Source organism: Sinohyriopsis cumingii, chromosome 10, assembly GCF_028554795.1.
Source record: "Sinohyriopsis cumingii isolate HCF-2022 chromosome 10, ASM2855479v2, whole genome shotgun sequence".
In the NCBI taxonomy this organism is placed as follows: Eukaryota; Metazoa; Mollusca; class Bivalvia; order Unionida; family Unionidae; genus Sinohyriopsis; species Sinohyriopsis cumingii.
This window is the reverse complement of record NC_142970.1, coordinates 88406267-88432822: the sequence shown is the minus strand read 5'-3', so window position 1 is coordinate 88432822 and position 26556 is coordinate 88406267. Positions and strand designations below refer to the sequence as shown.

General features: G+C 35.2%; 1 protein-coding gene across 3 annotated transcripts in view; it reads right to left on the bottom strand.

Moving 5' to 3' along the window:
- Positions 1-26556, bottom strand: part of LOC149790553 (interphotoreceptor matrix proteoglycan 2-like) — a 69455-nt gene that overhangs the window by 13594 nt on the left and 29305 nt on the right. The window contains exons 2-10 of one of the 3 annotated variants that reach the window (XM_089972617.1): positions 23847-23940; positions 20980-22050; positions 15432-15547; positions 13915-13973; positions 10634-10803; positions 9587-9764; positions 4526-4705; positions 1896-2055; positions 945-1049 (exon numbers count right to left, since the gene is read on the bottom strand). In XM_089972617.1, the coding sequence (XP_089828743.1) occupies positions 945-1049; positions 1896-2055; positions 4526-4705; positions 9587-9764; positions 10634-10803; positions 13915-13973; positions 15432-15547; positions 20980-22050; positions 23847-23889 (2082 nt within the window). In that variant the 5' untranslated portion in view covers positions 23890-23940. The remainder of the gene's footprint in view (positions 1-944; positions 1050-1895; positions 2056-4525; positions 4706-9586; positions 9765-10633; positions 10804-13914; positions 13974-15431; positions 15548-20979; positions 22051-23846; positions 23941-26556) is intronic. The other 2 variants (XM_089972618.1, XM_089972619.1) reach the window with 2 other exon arrangements.

Genomic DNA, 26556 nt, shown 5'->3' with positions numbered 1-26556 from the left:
TAATTTGTCAATACAAGGCATGAATAGCTAATATATACTTTGTCATTTAATACAAGGTATGAATGTCTAGTATATACTTTGTCAATAAAAGGCATGAATATCTAGTATATACCTTGTCATTTAATACACGGCATGAATATCTAGTATATACTTTGTCAATACAAGGCATGAATATCTAGTATATACTTTGTCATTTAATACAAGGCATGAATGTCTAGTATATACTTTGTCATTTAATACAAGGCATGAATGTCTAGTATATACTTTGTCATTTAATACAAGGCATAAATGTCTAGTATATACTTTGTCATTGAACACAAGGCATGAATGTCTAGATATACTTTGTCATTTAATGCAAGACATGAATGTCGAGCATATACTTTGTGAATTAATACAAGGCTTGAATGTCTAGTATATACTTTGTCATTTAATACAAGGCATAAATGTCTAGTATATACTTTGTCATTGAACACAAGGCATGAATGTCTAGATATACTTTGTCATTTAATGCAAGACATGAATGTCGAGCATATACTTTGTGAATTAATACAAGGCATGAATGTCTAGTATATACTTTGTCATTTAATCCATGGCATAAATGTCTAGTATATACTTTCTCATTTAATACAAGGCATGAATGTCTAGATATACTTTGTCATTTTATACAAGGCACGAATGTCTAGTATATACTTTATCAATTAATACAACGCATGAGTGTCGAGCATATACTTTGTCATTTAATACATGGCATGATTGTCTAGTATATACTTTGTCATTTAATACAAGACAAAAATGTCGAGCATATACTTTGTCATTTAATACAAGGCATGATTGTCTAGTATATACTTTGTCATTTAATACAAGGTATGAATGTCTAGTATATACTTTGTCATTACTTTCAATATTCAATTTCTCCAAAAGAGATTATTGATTTCCTGTTTTACCTTGGTATTTACTCCTATGTAATCATATGTGTGTTTTTGTCCGATTGGATCACTCACATAATCCCCAGACGGAGTATCAATTTCCTGGTAAAAGAAACCCGTGTTCTGAAATAAATAAATAATTAAACAAATTTATAAATAATTTTCTTGACAAAATTAAATTACAGTCAAAATTACCTGCTAGACATTTCTTTCTTGCAAAATAGAAACAACAAATCCTAAACTGCCAAAGGGTGTGTATGTGTGTGTGTGTGTGTGTGTGTGTGTGTGTGTTTAATGATGTAAATGTATCCCTATGATTCCTTAGAAAAAATATACATAATTTTGTTTGATCAATAGGTACTTACTGTTTGTTAAGTGTTACTAATAATTACGTCAATGAAGAGGAAGTTCCACAGTGTGATTTATTTGAGGATATAATATGTATGTCAGCTGTGCGTTTCCAAATAATTAAATTGCAGTACAAATTATATGGTATTTCAGTTTGAGTAAATTACCTAATCACTTGGATTTATATATGCTAATACGTTAAAATAACAAAGGATATCAATGATCAAATTTGATTTTGTTACTGCTATTTTTTTAAATCTTTAAAACATTAAGGAAAATCAAATATTTAATATCGTGTCACTCTGCTACTACCGTGTAGAAAACAAGACAAAAGCAAGCGCAGGTGAAAATACAAAGGTATTACTGTTAAGAAATCGGAATTTGATATAAAATTGCCTGAGAAAAAAACAAAAGCATCTACTAATATATCATGTAATTCATAATAATTTAACATTCGTCCATGAAATATATAGTTGGAAATTTCTAATACGTTACGACTTCCAAGGAGCAATTAAAATGTAGGAAATCAAAACCATCTGCCCTTCAATTTCTACTTAGGAACGGCCATTTTGAAAGATGATTCCTACATTAGACAAATAAGAATGATAAAAATAAATATACTTCTTGTCCGTGGTCGCTGTCAGGAATGTATCTGGGTGTTGCCACTAAGTCACGTGATTCTATGCTGTTTCCTCTACCCATGGGAAGGCCATAACCGTACTGTGGCTGGTAAGTACTGTCACGAGGGAAATACTTGCTGTAGTTTGGCAGGTTGTCCAATCTAGTGAATGTAAGATTGCAATTTAAGAATAAACGTATACGTCCTCTCTCTCTCTCTCTCTCTCTCTCGCACACACACACACACACACACACACACACACACACATATAGCAAGTGGCGAAAATAAGTGCACCCAAACAAATCCTTCACAGTAAATTCCAGGTAAACGACGTATTTACTAACTTAACATCCACTGAGATACTAATAAGTACGTATGTATACATTTGCATACAAATATAGGAAATATAGCTTTGATGGTTCTTTGCATACACACCTTAAAGACGTCTACGCCATTTCCGTCTTAATATGGATGCGTATGCAAGGCCATCTGATAAGCCGAAAAGACATGAACACAAATGACACAAAGTTTTGTTAACCTTAAGGCTTTTTCTTGAAATATTTACGTATTTTCAAGGTGAAAATAAGTTTTAATTTATTTTTTGTTTATTATTTATTTTCTATTTCGTTCCAGGAAAGGGATGGATGTGGGCTGGTGTACACCAAATGCATTATTATGCAGACTGGTGGAATTACTTTTTAATTCTTCATAAACGTGATGTATTTGTAATAGCTCATAAACAAAGCTAGTTTTATCTTAAAACTAGAATACGAACTCTTCATAAATACAAGTGAAAGTGTCAAAACTATATATATATATATATATATATATATATATATATATATATATATATATATATATATATATATATATATATATATATCACATACATTAAAAATAGCATGGTATTTAAAGTGTTGGTATACAGCAAACTGATATACTAATATTATTGGTATATCAAAGAGATTGTGATCCGCCCATGGCGGCAATAATACGAATATATAAACACTCTTTCAACTGCAGGCCTAAAGATCAATGATGAATTTCTACTCATTCATAAATCATAAATGACATATAAAAATATTGATAAAATGTATTAACAGTCCCTGTTTTCTAACTGAAATTGAAATGGTACACAATTCCATCGGAATCCTTTCCTTTTTTTCTCCATTTCCCTCTCCCCTCTCGTGCGTAAGGGACAAAAACAAAAAGCATAAATCAGGAGTGAGAAAAACGAAAACATTAAAACTGCACTTGTGCCAAGTAACCTACAGTAATCAGGTTTGTCGTAACGGTATGTTTACGCTTTCCTTGGGATTTTTATACAGTGTTCATAGTATCAATGATACATAGTTGCTATCGTCAGTCGACACTAGGCCTACATGTTAAATTTGTCGGTTACGAGATACACATACTATAGCGTATTTAATGCTTTGTTGTTGTAGTTTCTTAAACCTATTATAATGTTCTAAAACTCGATTATTAATTATTAAATATAAAAATATCCAAATGGTCGCGCCGTCACTACTAGAGTGCTGACCACACCGGGTGACATTATCAGAGGGGGTGACACCAAAATGATTGTCTATAACGTTTCTGAAGTTTTGTCAGGGAGGAGGTCAATGTGGGTGACACCATGAATTACCGCACTGGGTGATACCAACCCTAGTGACGCCACTGAGCGAGAGAGAGAGAGAGAGAGAGAGAGAGAGAGAGAGAGAAAGAGAGAGTTGTATAGTCTTTAAAAATGTTAATTAAGCAGAATTATGACTTAGATAACTGTCAATATATTAAAATATTTTAATTACCTCTTGTTGCTTCGTCATTTCGTTTAGTTTCTATTCCACTTTAATTTCCATACGCCACTAGGTAAATGCCTGAGAGTTCAGGTTCAGTGTACAAGAAGCTAAGTGTTTTTAGCGCACTACTTTCTTCATGAAAACAATAATTCTTGTTTAAATCAAGAGTTTGTCTTATATTGATTTAATAAATGTAAATAAAATTAAAAACTCAAAAAGAAAACAATCAACTTATTAATTTGCATATGTGACTCTGAACAACAAGAAAAATCATAAAACTACATTTTGTAGCGGACACACTTGCAGGGATGTGAGGAGTTCATTCACTCTGTCAATACACATTTACCCGGAACATATCGTAACGCCGTTCAGAGTGCAGATATGTGTATTTGTATGTGATATGAATAACATATATGTATAGTATGTAGGCTGTATCAATGATACAGAACTCGTTTTATAAAAATGTATACATCTCGTGATATATCATTGATACAGCGTACATTATATATATATATATATATATATATATATATATATATATATATATATATATATATATATATGCCTGGCTATATCAATTGAAAATGCATAGAAAATCCTCAGGAGCATACCAAGCTATGCATCTTGAGATCTTGAGTAGGCCTACCCATATCCCTTGATCATGCCTGACTACGCCTCTTGGGTACGCATAAGCTGAGGATGCATAGCTTTGTTCCTTTAATATCCCTGGCTAAGCCCTTTGAGTAAACATAGCTACGCCTCTCAAGTATGACAGATTGCAAGATACTGACTGATTGAAAATGAACCTATCATTCTTTATATATTATACTTACGGAACATTATCTAGCTGTTCTCTATTTCTCCTCATCTTGATACAGATGAGACAGACGATAAAAACTGCTGCAATAAGCACACCTCCACCAACAGCTGATGTTATTATAATTAATGTGGATAAAGATTTGTGCTCACATCTGTCACCACTGTACACATAGCCATCATCGTTCATTGGACACCTGAAATGCATTAATCAGTAGATAATGAACGAAAAAATGGATGAATTTATTGTTGTTTTTGTAGGGTTTAACGCCATTTTTCAGCGCAAGATAGGCTATACATGGCGGCCAGTATTAATGGTAGAGGAAGAACCCGGGAAAACACTGGAAAGAACCACCGACCCACGAGAAGCTACTGGCAAGATTTCTCACATACACACATTAGCCGAATCCGAGACTCGAACGCACACAGACAGAGGTGAGATGGCAGTGATCCGTAACGAAGAGCGCTTTAGACCACTCGGCCACTCGGGGCCCCAATAAATGGAGGAAGAAAGGAAGGAGTGGAATTATAGGCATGTACGATTAATGATTCAACGTGTATGCATGGGCACACGCACATGTGTGTGTGTGTGTGTGCGTGTGTGTGTGTGTGTGTGTGTGTGTGTGTGTGTGTGTGCTGTACAACCACATGAACATTACCAGCAGTGACATCTACGCTGATATGGGTGACACATCATCGAGTACCTGAAAAGCAATCAATTATTCAGCTATTGAGCAAAAAAGCTTTGAGTAAATTCAAGAATGAGTGTTCGGGAACAGCAAAATAAACCTACAATGTACAATGTATTCGTTATAAAATGCCAACAAAAGCATTAAGAAAGTCAGAGAGATCCACCGCGATGTTGTGGAAAAATGATCTCAACATGTACCGGGAATATCTTCGCGGAAAATCTTGTCCAGTCGATGAAATATCGCCGCTCGTTTGTCAGAGACAATTGAAGGTTCCATCGCCGAACAGTAGCGCATTGATTGTCCTGGAATATTAATCCAGTCTGAGGTCGTATTTGCATCGATGGATCATACAGGGTCAGTAGCATGGCTTTGTCCCCTTTCAAGATCCCCGATGACATATATCTCTAACGCTGGTGGTTGCGTAAGTAAAGCAACTCGTGTGAACACAACGGTTTTCTGCCAATCGCGTTAGCTGATTTTAACCCATCGTACGTGTGGTTTCATTAGTCAACGCTGCTGCGATTTATCTAAGCCGCTTAACCCACATGAGAGACCCTTTGTGGTTGCATTATTAATTCTTGATGCCCAGATAATTGTTCTGCAAGCGTGCGGTGGAATTGTTCCACGATGCATTGATCGCTATGTACATTAACATGTCCAAGACAAACCCGCACATTGTGTTTTATGAACAACGCATCAACAGCTACTAGAAATTCTTTGCCTGGGTCTAACTCGAGAAGCCGCCGCCATGTTAGCGTTCCATGTATATGCATACATTTGATTGCCTTTGCGCCTATTGGGGAATCTTTGGACGTCAGCTCGTCTTAATTGTACCTGCTAACACATGTACGAAGGATAACGCGTATTTGTGTGCAGAAGAAACAAACTACTGGCTTTGGTTAACTTCGTTGTGGGTCATTAAATCCAACCACCTGCGGGAAATCTATCTCATGGAGCGTAACAAAATTTATCAGAACGCTTATTTTGCAGCGTTAGCTAAGTTTTCAACGAGGCTTCGCCTTTCCAGTACTGGCACGGATTTTGGTTTATCACGGAAATTGTTTGATCGGAGGCTACATTTTGGCGGGCTTGTTTAGTTTTTGCTTTATTTTATTGTATTATTTTTATTTTATTTTTTGTATGAAGACATCATCTCCTATTAAGGGCTTTGTCCAACGAGTGCAGTCTTAGTCGTTTTGACTCCTTTGGTGAGCATCTAACTAGTCTTTCTCTGATGGCCGGTCCCAAAATTGCGTTGATGTCGTGGACGAGATCTACGTGAGCACGCTGATGCTCACGGATATCGTTTGATGTTTAGTTCACGAGATCGTGTCACAGCATGCAGCAGCGACGTGGTTTACATGTTCTTCTCCGAGCGCTTGTTGTCATTGCAATTTCGTCATAGATCCAGCTATGCTCCAGGATCGTAACTATATCCAGAAATGGGCCTGTCACCATGATATATAACCAAGGTGTTTCGTCATCCCGGAAGTGATATCACAGTCAAGTTAATTTTGTTTGGACCCGGCTTTCTTCATGAAACTGAAAGTTCCCACGAAAGTCGTAAATAATACTGCGGATGCTTGTGATAACCCCTTCGCGGACCACATGATCGCTCTTGTTCCTGTTCATGCACTTCAATGCTGTAGTTGCTTGTACTCGCCACAGGTTATTACGACGGTACTGTTCAATAGTTATCATGGCAACTAACTACTCAACAAGGTATAGGCTCACCATGACATGTCTGAGTTGTGTTTCAAGCCAGGGAACGGGTGCGTGGAGGACAAACAAGTGACACTATGATACTGACCTGTCATGAATGCTTGAGGTTTCTCTGTGGTTCATATGTCGTCAGGAACCCTCGGGAGAAATTTTCCTTGACTGGGATGCCAATCACGTCTTCCGTGCTATATCACAAGTTGTGGTCTTTCGTGTGATGTGACCAAAATGTTTGCACGTGTGTGCATGTTTCCTTATAAAACTTTACTACATTATAACCGTTTTATTACTTTTCCCTGTACAAGCAGTCTGTGGCCGATATTTACTTCAAACCACATATAACCGAGTACCACTTCTCTTATTATAGATACATATCTGAGATTCTCTTATACACGACTCAGTTGTTTGAGGATTCAGAATGCCGAATGAGTGTCATTTACGCGTCATTTGGAAGCCCATAATTATTTTCAAAACATGCTATTGAACTTGTTTAATTTCCAGATAATAATGTCATACCAAGAAGTTAGGGTCATCTTTGTGATAAGCAGCTTGCAGTAATATAAAGCGCTATAAGAAATGATTTTATGGTCAATCGGAAAATTTATCCGAAAAATCATACTGGAAACTCAAATACAACGTGTTCAACGCAATGCTGCTAACAAAAGATAGTCCAGGTAACACTAAATGTGTCAACGTCACATGTGAAGCAAATACAAAAAAATGGCAGAACATTTGTATTCCTCGCGGTGACTCCAACGTTGTTGGTTAATGCGGATCCCATGATTGCAAGAGCGGCTGAGTTATGTGACTTTTCAAATTGCAACCTGGATGGTTCTGATTAAGACCTTCCCTAGATGGTCCTAGAAAAAAAGGAAATGGCCATTGATTACTAGAGCAGACTTTGGGCTATTTTCGTCGGTTTTGGACTCTCCTTTGATGATTGCGGTGGGTCCACTGATGAGTTTTAAATTGCTGATGATTACGAAGTAAGTCAAGCGCTTCAGATGCATTTCTACGTGTTAATGATACGCCGACGCGTAACATATATGATGCCAACTGGCGCGTAAGGGCAGTATCCAGACACAAGTCAGTTTTGGATCTGACCAGATTTGCTACCAAATGGACATAACCTCGTTTATCAGCCGGGCTGTTGATGGTGTTGACCCGGGATAGCTTGTGATTTTTCAAGACAACTGGAAAATTACAACACGAAATCATCAAGTGATTGTTTGTTCAACAACAAAGTAGAACTCTTCGACAAATCCACGGCGACAAAACTCCCCGTCGTTTATTTCACATCACCAACATTAACTCGCCTCGCAAAAGAAAACACCAGACTGATATTCAACAAAGATGCACTTGTGGATGTAACATTTCTTGAACAAATGCGTGAATGATCGTTGGCAACCCCAAGCAGAGGCGTACTCCATGTAGTTCTAGGTAAAACTGAAACTTGTACAGGTTAAGAAAATGCTTGGTTGAAAGTGGGTGTGCTGTAGTAATAGACGAGGAACAACAATTGCGAGATGAAATCACCAAGAAACCGATTTACTTGCAAAGTACAAACGCGTGTATGTTGTCGTTATTTCTGGAATCTCCGCCGCAATCACCGTTGACATAGGGTTGTTGGAATAGCGACTACACCAATGATCATAGGTACGCCTCTCGCATTTGCTGTCGTGTCTATGTAAACTTTTACGAGATTGACTGGCAACGCAGGCGAAATGAATTTGCTACAGTTATATTCACGAATACGTTTGTATTCAGAAATGATCGCTGTGCTGCAAAGTAGTATAGCTACAACTAGTAAATCAAGGATAACACCATTACGACCGCGGAGTTCGAGACGGTACTAGCCGAAAAGGAAAGCTTTCCGCGATTTCGTGCGTCGATACTAATAGCTAACAGCGGAGAATAATTGAAACGGGCCATTGATTTGCATGCTGTACGAATCAAAGTAAATAGACTCGCGTACATGGTTTTGAAAGGAAACCACGAGTGTAGTATTGTTAGTAATCTTTTCTAAAGAATACTATGATAATCATACTATGATAATCCACAACTGAAGTAGTTATCACCTATGCGTTTGTGTGCCTGCGAGGCTTCACCGCGGCAGCATCCACATCTGTAGTAGGGAAACATTCATGAGCTTTAGATGGGATTTACCATAAACAGTAACAACAATCTATAAACCCCATATCTTTTGAAACAGACATCAAAACTGACTATGTGAGTTTTGTCTGTGATTTTGTCTTGTTTTTTTTTTTTTTTAATGTATCCATTGGTATATTGGATGTTAGAAGGCAGTTCTTATATGAAATTCCAAACTTGATAATCAACCAATTCAACTAAAAATATTTTTGGAATGGTTGTTTCAGGAAATGATTGGCCTACCCCGATCTTTTGTATATAATAGGGTGAAAATGCAATCTTCTTGGTTTACGGTTAAACAGTAAGAGGTAAGTCGGTGTTTGTCATCACTGGGTCCATGTCTTTTTTATTATCTGAAATGATTGGAAATATTTCACTATTGGGAAATAATTTGCGAGATGTAAAGAAACTTCAATCACGAACATTATCAAATGACCCCAACTACTTTTTATCAAAAACAATACATCTAAAGTGTTGTGGCCGAGGACATAAGTAAGTACAAAATAAGATTTGTACCTGCATTTCGGAATGATCTCATTTTGGTGGTCTATATAGCAGGTACCGTGCACACAAACCTGGCTGTCACATCTGTCTGAACAAAGAACGCTGCCTGAACTCCAGCAACTGCATTTAAATCCATAAGGACAAGGTGGAGGAGTTGAGTGTTGGCATATACTAAGACTCATCAGGGCATCTGCAATATTGAGAAAGAGAAGTACTTATTCTTTCTAATTACAGATTACTCGGGTTATACAACTGAAATCAGTAACATGTACCATTTTTCTGTTCTCAATTACAATGATCAATATGACCAAAAAGCAAAATTTGCGTGATACACATGTCAAACGTGTGCCATACAATATGGAATGTCCTTGCCACGAACTCGCTTAGTTTAAACTACCTTTTACGCCCTGGTCACAATCTTTGTAATTTATACTTGTAACAGGTCTGGATGACACGAGTAACATACAATCGATCTCTCTCAAACCACGGAACTCCAAAGGTCCAGTGGCTTGATAATTAGTAGGATTTAATAGCTCCAGTCTCGAACCATCTAGTCAACTCATCAAGAAAATGTCAAACCTTGGGTGACATATTAGCGATATCGAATCAAACTACATGTAAATGGTAATAGTAAAACAAGCGGAAAGAAGACTACCTTATGAGATTTCACTGCATTTCTGTCCTGGACAGCGGAGCAACTTTTCTTCTTGTTACATTACTGCATGTCACACGATACATTACTGCATGTCACACGATACATTACTACATGTCACACGATACATTTGCTTCGTTCTCCGTAAGATATTTCCGAATCAAAATGTAATTTATTAGCCAAGATCACACATTAGTTACCATGAGATCAAATAAATGTTGGAAAAGACTATACACAAAATGAAGCAACGATTTGTTTTAGTTTGATTATTAATAAGTAGATGTGGGTAGTATCATTTAATCAATTTATGTATACGGCGTTATGACAGACAGTCTATCTTTATCTGTTTTATATTTTCTGTTGTTATTCTGGCATAAAGATATTTTAGTTTCCTCTCTCTTTCTTACCTAGCTCTTCTTGCATTGTCATTTCTATGTACGTGACGTTAACGTAACCTCCACTTATTGACAGGCTCTTGAGCTGATCAATCACAGAATCATTGATATAAGCCATGGCTTCTGCAAGATTGCTCGCGGCAGAAATAATAACAGAATAATTAGCATCGACCGACCCATTTCTGTAAAGATAATTATCACATTTCAGTTCAATAATAATAATAATAATAATAATAATAATAATAATAATGATAATAATAATAATAATAGCAATCTTATGACAGAATTGTATAAAATGTCCGATTGCTTCGGGAGTTTCAGCACGTAATAAATTCGAAAGGATATGATGTTATATATTTATAATGTTTGATGCATTTGGCAATTCACTGAAGGTCACACACTTTAATTTGTATGTTAATCGGAATGTTATTTTAAAAAATCGGATAAAGAAAATTAAAATAGAATAATGAAATTCAAAGATGACCAAATAAACGCAAATGGTCATTAGGTGTCCAAATGTTCGAAGGTATACATATAGAGGTCGCGACACAATCAATAGTTGAATTTCACAGGACGGAATCTCTCCATAAAGGACTGAAAATATATTTGGATTACAACATAATATGCAGATTTATTTAGGTTTTGTTCCATATTTTAATCCTGGATGGCAGCAATTATGTCAAAGTAACAGAATCATGGAGACATGTTACATTTTAAAATTCCTCGGGGAAAGTTAAATTATGCACACGAGCCTTAATTCGATATGAGCGTTCCTATTTATTTATATAATGCAAATCAAACGGGTCATGTAGGCATTCAACACCGATTATTTCAGTAATAATAATAATAATAATAATGAGGACTTTGTATAGCGCCTAATCTTTACAAGCTCTAAGCACTTTACAACATTAGACAACACCTATAAGATAAAAAAAACATATAATTATATGATTACAAAAACAAACACCATGAAATTAGAAAACATTAAAAAAACATGCTGAGAATATTTAAGGTAGGAAACATTATTAGGTCTTTAAGTTTGTTCTTGCAGTCGAAATAAGAGAGTTTTGAGAGCTTTCTTGAATGTGATCATTTTGTATTTGAGTTCAATGGGTAATTCATTCCACGCTGCTGTGCCCTGGTATGCAAAAGAACGCTGTTCATATGACTTTGTTTTCATAGTGGGAATAATGAGTATACGATTGTCAGAAGAGGAGCGTAAGTATTTTGCTGGTGTGTACACATGGGTGAGGTCGGATAGATATGTTGGACTAGAGTCCGACAGTCAAACGTAGCACAGAGAACAAATTTTGTGTTTAATTCTGGATCGAATGGATAACCAGTGTAGTGTACATAGCAGCGGAGAGGTGTGCTCTGATCGTGGTACTCTAAGTATGATCCGAGCAGCTGTGTTTTGAACTATTTGAAGTTTCTGGAGCAGATATTGAGATGAACCTGACAGAACTGAGTTACAATAGTCCAGTCTTGAAAGTACTAATGAACACACAAGTGTTTTAGTGGCATCAACTGAAAGATATTTGCGAATTGAGCTGATGCGTCTCAGCTCAAGATATGCAGCCTTGTATATGTTCATGACATGTTGGTACAATGTGAGAGTACTGCCCAGAGTAACACCTATGTCTGGTACTGATTGTGTGAATTTAATGTTGGTGTTGCTGATATTTATTGTTTGAGGTAAAGTATTTGAATGAGAAAGTCTTTGTGTTGTGATCAGAATGTTCTCAGTTTTATCATCATTCATCTGCACCTTGTTACATATCATCCATGATTTCACATCAGAAATGCACTTCTCTACACCTTGGATGGTAGCATCAACTTCAGTTGGGTGGCTAGATTTGTATATTTGGGTGTTATCAGCGTAGAATTGGTGAGACACTGGATGATGATCTATGACACTTGAGAGCGACTGAGTGTACAGAATGAAGAGAACAGGTCCAAGAACAGACCCCTGTGGAACACCACAACATAGATCAAATGGGTTGGAGTGTATTCCATCTGCAGATACAATTTGTGTCCTGTTGATCAAGTAGGTCTTGAACCACAGTAAGGCTGTATCGTGAATGCCAAATACATGCTGGAGACGGTGAAGTAATATATCATGGTCTATTGTGTCAAATGCTGCAGACAAATCAAGGAGGGTGAGGACTGTAATCTTTCCGCTATCCAACGTAGACAGAATGTCATTGACTACTTTTAGAAGAGTAGTTTCAGTACTGTGGCAAGGGCGATATGCAGATTGTACATTGCTAAAATGACTGTTTGAATTTACATGAGATACAAGCTGGGATAGAACAACCTTTTCTTTAAAAACAATTATATGAAGTGTTGGTTTCTTCAGCAGAAGCTTTACATTTTTTAGAATTTGATTATACATACCTATTAGTGGCAAGTATTCACTTTATTTGGATTCGTATATATCCGTATTCGTTTGGAAAGTCATTATCTAGACGCTCCCGAGAGCTGTATACGGTAAAATCAGTTTAAAGTACGTATACATTTTTGGACGAATTGAACCTAAAGGTGTTTTCAAGTATAATCCGGATCGAATGCCGCGCTGTCTGATGTCACAATGAAAGCTACGCATATTGATAAGCAAATTCGTTCTACCCTCAATTGTGACGATTCTACTCGACTCGCACTTATTTTGACCCAAGTTTAGTACATGGCCACCATTGTAAAATACCGTAGAGATCGATAATTTTTCGTCGGGATGTTTCTTGATGACAGTTAAGATGCAGACCATTCAAAAATCAGGAATTAATAGAATTTGGCTAAATTGTATAAAAAAAAACAAGTTATATCTAACTTAAAATGAGTAAATGCGCATACATGACCCATGTGACTTGTACTCTAAGTTTAAATTTATTCTAATATTCATTCGCTTTTTAAATGCCGTTAAAATCTTTCCTCTGTAATGGAAAGACAGATTATGACCGGAATATATTTATTTCTCATTAGGAAGATACTCAATCTCAAATCGGTCTTTGACCTCAGTCTGAGCAAACTACTCTTGAGAAAAACACATACAATTCTCCCCTACCCATAACATTTCCGCTCCACCTAGTTCCAGGGCTGACTGTAACCTCGGTTATTTTTAAACCGATCCTGCTTTAACGTTGATCAGGGAAGTAAAGCCTATGTTGCAGATTATAGGTTCGTTACTATTATCCATTATCGAGTACTATATACATTTATTGTGAGAATGGAATAAATAGGTTTGATATAAATCAGTTCAAGCTTAATATCTTTTCGCAATCGGATATAATACTTACCTGAATTCATTGATTTGAATATACTTGAACCCTGATGTGTTCTTGTAAATTGGTGTCAACTGAAAGCATAATGTTCATACATTTATCATTATTATTATTATTATTATTAGTATTATTATTTCTCTTGTTGTTGTATGTATTTGCACAAACGACACGGATACCACTTAAGCATAATTCAAACCTAAGTGGAACAAACTCCATCCAGTGACCTTTACTCAGCTAAAAAATTATAAAGAAAATTAGAATTGTGTTTAGGTTGTCATGGTATTTTGAATCCTATTAGATTTGTTTTTGAAGTATCTTGCAGTCCTACAAACCCTATTTAGCGGTGACAAAATAAATGATGCAAGATTAAATATCCATGTCCAAGACGGGTAAAACACTTTCAATATTACAGGAAAAAATGTGAAAATCGACCTTGACCGAGTATATTTTGCATCATACCTATTTTTGGCCTACATGTCTTCAGCGCTTACTGAGCCGAAAAGCTTGTGCAACAAGGTTATTTTTTGTTTGTTTTTGTCACAGAGTATTATGCCCATTCAAATGACGATGGAGGAACAAAGAATAAAATACATGACCTGTTTATAATTCTAAGCGCCATACTAAAGTTAGGTTTCCATCACAAAGTCTTTTAAAAGATATAAATCGCAAACGGAAGTTCATGTACGGACTGACATGAGTAACGGTTTATTTGTCGAATTTGGGATATCTCAGCGCTTGTGATATATAGAAATCGAATCCTCTCTCTCTCTCTCTCTCTCTCTCTGTATATCTGTCTGTCTCTCTCTCTCTCTATCCCTCATATGTGCAAAACATAAGACATACTATTCCGAACATTCGTTATGTTGTTTCTATTCAAAGGAGGAACTTGCACTTAGTGTCAACATATTCGGAAATGTAGTAAAATCAGTCATTATGCGTTATTAAAGCATTATGTACAGCAAATTTGGCTATTCACTTCGCCAAAGAAGACCTTTATTTCCTCATATGTTATTAGCGTTTTAATTTATACGTTCTTTTTGTCATTTCCTGATGAAAGTTTGAAGTATGATAATGTTCATAACTATGCGTTTAACCTATAAATTCCATGAATTTTGGACCTTACTTTTTTAGATACATATTTTCAAAGTTACTGTGTAAGCCAATTGTTTTATTATTTAATGTGTGTAACAGTTACTAATCAGCAATTACAGCTGAAATGTAATAGGCAATTTCCTAGGTGTGGCAGACGGATAGATGGAATGTCATCAAAGTAAAGTAACAATAAATGTTGGCGTGTAATGTAGTGTCGCGAATGTCGTAATACACATTTACGCATCACACGTACCTTATGGAATCGGAACCATGATGGATTCTAAGTTTCGTTAATCTTTTAAATGTAATGTGTAGCAGACATTTGGAAGTTCGTTGCCGAATCAAGTATGTCTTATTTACAACAAAATAAATTGCATAAAGTTATGAGATCTAACAAATATGCAAAACGAGGGAGAGATAGAATCTGTAAAAAACAATACCTGCTCTGTGAAATCTGCAGATAATTTTGCGAAGCCTGGAGACGTTTTGTTGATGTACTCATCACTGAATGTTAAATTTACTCTAATAGAGAAATTCAAACCCAAAGTACGGCTACCTGCAAATGAAAAACATTTTGATTTAATTTTAAATCAAATGGTATGTATGTATGTATGTATGTATGTATGTATGTATGTATGTATGTATCTATGTATGTATCTATGTATGTGTGTATGTGTGTGTATGTATGTATGTATGTATGTGTGATGTATGTATGCATGATGTATGTATGTATGTGTGTGCGTCTGTGCATACGTGTGTGCGTGCGTATCTGTATGTATGCATGTATTTATGTATGTATGTATGTGTGTATGTATGTATATGTGTGTATATGTGTGTGTACGTATGTATGTATGTATGCATGCATGCATGCATGCATGTATGTATGTATGTATGTATGTATGTATGTATGTGTTTTTGTATGTATGTATATATGTATGTATGTATGTATGTATGTATGTATGTGTTTGTGTGTGTATGTATGTATGTATGTATGTATGTGTGTATGTGTGCATTCATGTGCGTATATATTTATAAGAAGTACACTACTTTTATTATCTACAGACAAGGTTATTATCTAACTGAAGGCCCAACACGAACTGAACATGAATGTTTGGGAACCAATATATAATAAATGAAGTAAACTATGATCATTCTACAGCTAATTTTAAGTCTAATTAGACTTAGCTAGGTCTTACTGGTTTTAATGTTGTCAGCCGTGATCAAATTCAAATTACAGATGGCTGTGCCTCATTAACTGATACTATAGTAAGCATGCATGTGCGATAGCTTTCGATAATCAGAAGAACATCGAAAATGCTCGCCTTGCAGAGTCCACTTTTCGTCCAACGTCCCACTCCACTAAGCACCACATCAGAGGTACAATATGAACACATTATAGCATGATGGGGTAAGCAGATGTAAAATATAAGTTCTAAGACACTTTCTTTCTTCTTTCGGATCTCTTTCATTGTGTTCCTTTGTTTGGATGGCATTTTCATTCTCTATTTAAAGATATTGCTAAATCTGAAACACTGAGTAATGATAAGCAATTAGTTTTATGGATGGGATGACGGACCATTTTTTACCTACTGTCAATGTTACTTTGGGTTTGAATATCTCAATTAAAGTAGATAAATGAAGAACTATTATACATGGATAGAACACGACTCGAATGGCAACTAGCAGTAAAACAGTATTTTGTCTGCACAGAGCATGGTCCCATGACAGCAAAAGCAGTCCTGTTTGAGCGTTTAGATCGGAAACGGGTGTAGGCATTTAATATATTAATAACTCTTAAGGATAAACTACTTTCAAAAGAAGGTTTCATGTCCATGTAGTATGGAAACAATACAATATAAAAAGGTGACTACCATGCTATCTATCACAAGACCAATGCGCTGCTGCTCGCATATATGTTTGAAAGTTTTACAGAAGTATCAATCAATCTGCTGCCCCAGGTGGATTTGAAAATTTAGTAACGTATCGATTAAGTTTACATGCATGGTGCCCCTTTAAAAATGACGGGCGTTAAACTGCTGCTAATTTCTAATAATGTTATCCATTGTGTGCAATGGGAAAGAAATAAGTGAACTCGTTGGGATTGGGCCACAATATGTTATGGTCATAGAAGTTAAAACAATAACAACAACAAGCTTCTTATAGAGGACCTCCGTATTGAAAACTGCCAACACTTTGATGTAACATCAATATCGCTGGTATTGGTTATTATTTTTATTATACTTTTTCTTCCGGTTTTGTAATATCAGAAATAAACATGTTACATGTCGCTGCAAAATCTAAAATATTTATGTTCGCACCATTGCGTGTTTGTGTGTTTTGGTTTTTTAACGTACTTTTAACAACTTTTCAGTCATATCGCTAATCACACCATTGCCAATGTATTTGTAATTAGTAAGTATCTCTTGAAATATAAAATAGGTTATTCGCTATTTTCTATTTGGTTCCGTAAAGCTGCAGTGTAATGTCCACTCGGGACAAAAAAATTAGGAAGAGCGATTTTAAAAGAAAGTCTGAACCTAAAAATAAAAAAATGTAAACAAAAAATTGTGATGCTGCGACGAGTTTTAAACTCACGACCTCTTGAATACTTTTAATTCTAACAAAAATTGGTCTTTAATCTGCATGATCAAATATTATAGTGCTTTCTTCTTGCTAATTATTACAATTTGCAACCAGAAATGTTATAAACACGTCTTAACAATTGTTCAGATCAGAGAAATAATAACATTTTATTTCCAATCGATAACCTTCTTTTTCCAATAAAACAATTTTAACTATATTATTAAACTTTTAATATCCATAATTGAAGCTGATTTTATGTGCATAAATTGTGTATCTCGCCAAAGACATGTTATGCATTATTATGACGAAATGCACAAGCAAAAATTAAGCTAAGAAAGCGTTTATGGTAATAAAAATTAGTAAAACATTTAGTAATTATAAAAGAAGCAATAAAAATCAAATTGTTAATGAAACTAGAACATACGTATTAAACACGTATTTCAATGTGGTTAAGTACATTAAAACTGAATAACCAATTAAGAAAACATTTGTGTCTGGTTACCAAAGATTATTTGATATTTTGCAAAAAAACGATATTGTTATATAAACTTTAAATCACACCGCTGTTCTCTAATTCTTCAATGTAAGAATTACTCAACAGAACATTATCATTGCCAGCTCTTGTCAGATGTAATTTTACAGTATGGCCTTTATTTGGATCGACATATAACATTTCCATTATATTAATAGTTTGGTTCTTTTTTTTTTCGTAGTTTACCTTTGTGTAAAATGAATATTTGTTCGGTCTATGTTATCTAATGGGCTATATATTTTTTGAATAGCAACGAATAGTACTAGTTACACACTGGATAGTACCAAATATGAAAAAAGAAATGAAGTTCTAAACATTAGAATCAATTTGGTGAGTACTTTAGTTCACTGGGGAAATATGCAACCTGGTTCTTTGGAACTGAAGCACAATCAGAAAATGAACAGTGAGATTATAACATTAGAATGGTCTGTTAGTTCAAGTCATGTGGTAATAAAACTGTGTCTAAATATTAATGTCAAGACTCTCGCATCAAATATCGTTGAAAACCAATACCAGTCGAAGAACAATTACAGAAATTAAATGATATTTGTTTGATAAAGGTAGTAATGTAATGATCGATAACTTGGATAGAAGCATAGAAAAGGAGGAAGTTAGACATTGGTTGTACTGATACTGCAAATGTATAGTCAAGCTTGGTAATAATAACAAATGTTGTAAGTCATAATGAACATACATATCCAGTCAATAGTTTAGATTCTAATGGTTTGATGATCCCATCTAAATAGAAGTATAGAATTATGTAATTATGTGACTGTGAAGATCTTACAGTCGTGCTTTAAGATCTAGCACTCTGAAGTTTTATTATATGTTGAGTCCAGTTGGGCTGAATTTTATTTCTTCAAAATATTGAATTCAAGTGATTATTTTATCTGGAAATGCAAAAGTGCTCTGTTAAAATTCTTGGATAGAGACATTCACTGAAATTTATTGTGAATTCAAACCTGGAATTATGTTACTGTGATTCAAAAAAAAACTGTAGACACATCAACACCCTATAAGCTATCACACATACATAATCACCTTCAATTTTTGGATTTGTTCTGGACTTATACTGAATTTTATTCAGGACGTTACATTATTAGGACTTGTGTCTGTAATTCTTTGATTATTTTGGGTTTAATTCGCAATACCGAAAGTTCTTTTCTTTCTTCTCATTTTTACCTTGTATTCTAGAAATATAAATTATTTGTTGAATTTTATAAAGCTTGTTGCTTTTCACTCTTTTCTGTAACTTATTTGAAACGCATAGACTTGTAACAATACCAATAATCGAAATTAAAGCAGTACAACTTTTGCAATCAAATCTGGTTTTGCGGAAACAATATTTGACGTCAAGCGCACAAAAATCAGAGATATTGAATTTCAAAAATCAACACTGCCTATATTAGAAAATGAAAACTAAATTATTCTTTCAATTAATTATTACCTAGCATATACACTATACCGTTCGTTTGAAGTTACCTAAATATGCCTGAACGTCTTTCGTATGTATTTGTTTTAAATATGATGAATGGAATTTCAGTACTTGTCCGATCTATAAAATAGATATACACTATACCGTTCGTTTGAAGTTACCTAAATATGCCTGAACGTCTTTCGTATGTATTTGTTTTAAATATGATGAATGGAATTTCAGTACTTGTCCGATCTATAAAATAGATATATATGGAATCCTATGCAATAAATAATATATGGATTGGCAGTTTTCATGCCATAAATATAAACTATAATAATAACTACATTGGTGGGTGGTATGGTATGCCTACTGGTAATATCACCAAAACCAGTTTATATGTAACATTGAGCATTATTCCTGCGATAAGACATTAATAAACAGTGCATGAAATCGGACGATAGTAGATCAAAGAAAAAGACAACCAGCGACTGTTTCAGGGATTATTGGCGAATGTTAAATATTGTTTCGGTAGTGGTAGTGAAGCATCCAGTCAAGTCTGTCTTCGGAGAAATAATAGAATTTAAAATTCTAACGAGTGAAAATAATGCAAAACTCTTACAAAAATATTTCGAACCGTACACGCGCAAAGACTATGATGAGAAATCATACTTATTTTATATAACTATGTATTATAATGTAGTTAATTAGTTTTAATATTGATTAAAATAATCCAAAGATACCAAACTCTATACTTCTTAGTGTTATGTTGGTCGGCACAAAATACAAATGGTAATTTCACAAACATATAACAAAATTTATTATGAAAAGATTAATGACACAATAAGAGTTAATACGCTCAGTCTTCACCAACAAAAGTATGATACGCTAAGATAAACTGTTTGATGTTAGAAAAAGAGGCTGGTAACAAACTTTTTAATCTCATCTCTCCAGAAATTGTTTTAGCGATTGAAGAAGTAGATAATGATACAAAATAATTATATGTGATGATATAAAAAATCTATAGCAATAATATGAATGTAAATCAATGTATTGGACAAAATATTAAATGTTTTGCTTTATTTAATGGGTTGGGTAATAAGGATAGTTGGAAAATAGCTGATGATGATTGTTCAGAGGATGTTAGCCAAACATACCTTCCTATATGTATGTTAAATGCACAAATAAGCAATTTAGTTTCATAATCTGTGGTTAAACAATTATGCAAAGACCACAACGCTAGAGGCATGAACTTGATGGGTTATTTATGCCTACGGTTATCTACTGGCCTGTTATATATATATATATATATATATATATATATATATATATATATATATATATATATATATATATATATATATATATATATATATATTCAGCTATTTTAAAGAAAAATTGCATTAAGCTATTGCATTCCTTAAACAAAATGTGTTGGTTTTTTTTTCGTTCAACTTACCTAGATCTACCACGATGCTATTCGGAGGCATAGACATAGTTGTGGATTGAAACCTCGACGGAGAAATTGTTGTGGATTTAAACGTCGATGTTGCGGTTGTTGCAATTGAAGTGGGCGATGAAAGTGTTGTTATTTCAGATGTAGGAGAAGAACTTGTTGTGGTTTCTGACGTCGAAGATGCTGTTGTTGTAGTTGATGCAGACAGAGAAAATGTTGTTGATTCAGACATCGATGGTGAAGTTGTTGTTAGTGATGCAGACGAAGAAAGTGCTGTTGTATCAGACGTCGATGTTGTAGTTGTTGGCGGTGATGAAGGCGAAGAAAGTTTTGTGGTTTCCGACGTTGAATATGCTGTTGTTGTAGTTGATGCAGACAGAGATAATGTTGTTGATTCAGACAGCGATGTTGAAGTTGTTGTCAGTGATATAGACGAAGAAAGTGCTGTTGTATCAGACGTCGATGTTGTAGTTGTTGGCGGCGATGAAAGCGAAGAAAGTTTTGTGGTTTCGGACGTCGACGATGCTGTTGTTGTAGTTGATGCAGACAGAGATAATGTTGTTGATTCAGACGTCGATGTTGAAGCTGTTGTAAGTGATGTAGATGAAGATAATGCCGTTGTATCAGACGACGACGTTGCAGTTGGTGTAAATATATGCAATGAAGTCTTTGTGGTTTCTGACGTTGAAGATATTTTAGTTGATGTTGTTGGTTCAGATGTCGGTGTTGTAGTTGTTGTAGGTGCCGTGGACCATGAAGGTCCATTTGTTCCATACGTCGATGTTGCAGTTGGTGGTGATGATGTAGGCGATGATGTTGGTGTTGTTGATACTGACGGAGATAATGCTGTGGATACAGACGTTGATGTTGCAGTTGATGTAAGTGATGTAGACGGAGTAATTGATGTTGCATCAGGCGTCGATGTTGCAGCTATTGGTGAAGATGTAGGCGAATAAATCGTTGTGGTTTCTGACGTTGAAGATGCAGTTGATTGAGTTGACACAGTAGATATTGTTGTGAATTCAGACGTCGAGGATGCTGTACTTGTTATCGAGTGCTTGCATGAAATCATGGCTGCATTCAGAGTAACATAATGAGACAGCTAACTTTCAAATGGCTAAACTGTAAGGTATTTCATAAAGGTATAACTTCTTAATCGTGTGGCTATCTACTATTGAATGCCTGATTTTGCTACAAAGTAAGAAAAATTATCTGTTTTTGGAACTAATAGAGAAATAACTTTAGATGATTACGGTATCGTAAAAATAATCATTATGTTTGACCAAACGCGGGGAACCGCTCTGGTGGCCTAATGCTTATAGCGTCCGCCTCGGATGCGAGAGATCGCGGGTCAAAACCCCGGACGAGTCATACCAAAGACATATAAAAGTGGTACTATCAGCTGCCTCGCTAGGTGCTAAGCATTAAGAGGTTAGTGATAGGACTGGTCGACCTGGCAGATAATTTAACTGGATGGGACATGATGCTACATTTCTGCGGCATGATGCCCAAGTGCTAGATATCACTATAAACTGCCACACTGCAGACATCATAGCGATATGACTGAAAAAATTGTAAGGCTACGTTAAAACTCCAAACCACACACACACACACACACACACACTCCATACGTGGAATAAACAGCGTCTTCAACAACTTTGCTCTTTGTAACATAAAAACAATCAGAAATATGTACCACTATGTCCAATCAGTGTGATGCACACTGACGACCACCAAATTTTAAACGTGTGAAATGTACTGGACTAACGCAAAAAGAGCTTAAAGAAGCACTACTGCATAATATGACAATATATTAAATTTCAGGATCCTTAACAGGAATTTTGTCCTTGTATCAACACACCTTCATCCCCATAAAATACATGTCAAATATTTTGGACCGGCATATAAAATTTAAGTCAAACTTAAAGAATTCAAACATGCCGACTTTGATGTTCAGTTTAGTAGATAGCGCACAGCAATACTGTTTACATATTCGAAAAGCTACGGCTGTTACCCTAAAAGCTCATGATTCCATGTAGCATTAATATTGTCAAAGAGCACATCCAAGAATGTTGGCAAAGAGGACAATTTGATTTATTCCCCTCAGATTATATTTAAATTAATATAATGTTTACATGGCCGACACTCCTTATGAGTTTTCTGGAATTTTATATTTCTTTTTCTTATTAAGTAGTAGTTTCCCTATAAGCCCATACGTATCGAAACAAACAACTAGTTGTCCAAAGTGTATGAACAAGCAATCACATGGAGCATGCAGTCTAATAATAGCAAACACGTGCTTTGAGTAGCTTAATTGGTACAATGGCGAGGATCTAAAATCCATTGCATTTCATGTCAAGTTAACCTCTGATGATAGCCAGTCACATATCGTCCATGTGCTAATAAATCAACAAACACCTTCATTAAAGTTCTCCAAAAGAGTTTCTTTGTGATTTAGAAATGGCAAACAGTTTAGCCACACCTTACAATGCCCTGGAAGGATTACACATCAGCAAGTCCAAAAATACCTTAGCATCGAATAAACTTATAACTGTATAGATATTAAGAAGTGCAAATAAATATTTAACTGCATGGCCTCCAAATGTTGAGCAAACGTACAATACAACCATCTATCTCTTCGCATGTCAATTTATCCTTCAAGGTGTCCGTTTATCTATCTATCTATCTATCTCTCTCTCTCTCTCTCTCTCTCTCTCTCTCTCTCTCTATATATATATATATATATATATATATATATATATATATATATATATATATATATATATATATATATATGTGTGTGTGTGTGTGTGTGTGTGTGTGTGTGTGTGTGTTTGTGTGTGTGTTGTTATAGGTGAGGATCTACTTACCATAGAAGAAAAACATAAGCTTGAAGTTATAGCAATAAGCCATCCTGATATTCCCTGGATCAAAAATTGTGTACTAGAATGACGGAATCGGTTTCTGTTAAAGTAAAACAATTATGGTTATGCTGAAGTACAAGGGAGGAATGATGGCTGGATTGATAGGCTGAAAAGCTATAACCTTAGGCATGGGAATAAAAGGGACGAATGTTACATAACTGCTGTGACTTACCAGGGGCCTTTAAGCAATCACAAATACAGTGGAGGGGGTGAACAGACCACTTGCTTTAAAGTCCATTTATGAACATAAAATCGCATACGAAAAGAAGAATGGGAACAAAATAGGTCAATAACGTTAAACCGAAGCTTCTAACCAAAACCGAGAGTTTCTTTAACTGGGTTAGTTTATTTTCTTACTTCATTTTTGTCGTTCGTGTTTTTCAAAATTTGTGTTTATCTGTCGGGACACTAATTTGTGGTCGCACCCACTCTATTGCTATACGTGTGTGAGTAAATAAATCATTATTATATCAGTCTCTCAACCAAATATTTTATCAAGACCTAGACGATATCGCGATCGAGGATCATGTAAATGTATTGTTATAAATCCGTGTGGAGCAAATTGTGCTTTTGAAAAGAAGCTTTTGAACTTAATCATGTCCATATCCCCACTACACCAGGTCTGATGAATATTTCACAAAGTATGTGTATCGACTCCATTAAACACTACTAAAATATTACAATTATCTCTGATCACTTTAGGTATTTGTGTATATCGCTGAGTAACACAAATCAGATCAGTATTTTTATGTCTGCCTCGAGAAAATATTCTAGGTGGATTTTATTGTTTGTCCAACATGACGTTGTAATATACTACGAGATTATTGATAAATTCATCGAGGTCATCTACAGATGGGGCTTCATCAATATCGGTGATAAAATCAATAATATCATTGCCGTCCTCGTCCAACAGTTTTGCATTTTCATTAAAAATCTTTAAGTACATCATAACATATCTGATCATCAACTGATGGAGCTACTAAATACAACTTATCCCATTTAAGTCGTATCATTATCAGATTAAGTAACAATTGCGTTTTACCAGACCCAGATGGACCTATGATAATTGCTCTAATATAATTTTGTAGCGCTGGATGATGTTTTACTGGCTCTTGCTTTCGTGTCGCTGAGAAATCAATGACATCTATGTTATACAAATATAATAAATAATATGAATCTATATTGTGTTCGATACAGAGCATCCACCCCTACAAATGGATTATCAACATTGATAATTAATCGCTACTTCATTAGAAAAATTAACAGGAACTCCTAAATACCCAGGAGAAAAACATATTCCACGATATAATTATTCTGGTCCTGGAACTCGACTTGATATCCTATTTGACAAGAACGATCGACCAAGACCTGGAGAGTATCCAATAAATGCAATTGATCAAGCATGTCACGTTCATGATGTAACTTATAAAAATCCAGATCTGCAACAACGACATATTGCAGATGTGAAATTGATTCACTTGTTAAATATCATAACAAATAAATCTTTCAGAGAATCATTAGCTATTTAGTTGGTAAGATCTGCGATGAAAGGTAAACTAATATTAGGAACCGGTAATTAATCAACCGATTATTATAAAATAATAGAATCGATTTATTATAGCCCAAAAGGATATTGGAGGGGTAGAGCAGCGATTAATAAACTCGCTGATGCAGCAAATGTTACACGTTCTGTTGCTTCAAATTGGTTAGCACGACAGGCAATATGGCAATATATATATTTACCACCACCTAAACAGATTCAACATGCACATGTTGATATCAGTACTCATAATGAAGTTCATCAAGCAGATATTTTATTTTTACCACACGATACTATTAAAATTGGTAAATACGTGTTGACTCTCGTTGACGTTGCAAGTAAATATAAGGAAGCAGAATCACTATCAACTAAAACAACCGCTGGAGTTGTATCTGCTTTGAAAGAATTTATCAACGAGGACCCTTGCGGTGGCCACAGCTACTACAGGTTGATCCTGGCAAAGAATTTCTTGATGCAGTATCATCTCTGATGTAAAAACATAACGTCAAAATCAGACGAGGACATGGTGCAATTCATTGTGATCAGGCAAATGTTGAGCGATTTAATCGAACACTTGCTGAGCGGTTATTCGGATATCAATATGCGAAGGAAGTAATTCAGAAAGATATGAGAACTGGCGAATGGGTTGCAAGATTACCAAGCGTGATAGCTGCGTTAAATAATGACATTTCTCGTGTAATTTCTCTGAAACCTATTACACAAAAAAAACATATATAAATACAACGACATGATGTTTCAAAACAACCAGTATTAGGTAATGTTACTGTAAGATATTTATATGAACCTGGTGAACCTGAAGGTGGTGAAAAAGAGCGACTGATCCAATTTAGAGTGTGACGACACATACAATTTCTAGCGTGGTAAGATCTACGGATAGACCTGCAATCTACGGATTAGATTCAACTGCTCCTCAACTTGGATTTGTACGTGAACCGTTACAAGTAATTCTGAAGACACACACTTACCAGCGCATTCACTTTTGTAAAAGCACCTCGACGTCGATTAATTCAAGATAGATCAGCATCAAATTTTCACGTGTGTGATCTAGACTACTATTAATTCTATCTACAGTAAATTGTCTTGTATTATTATTTG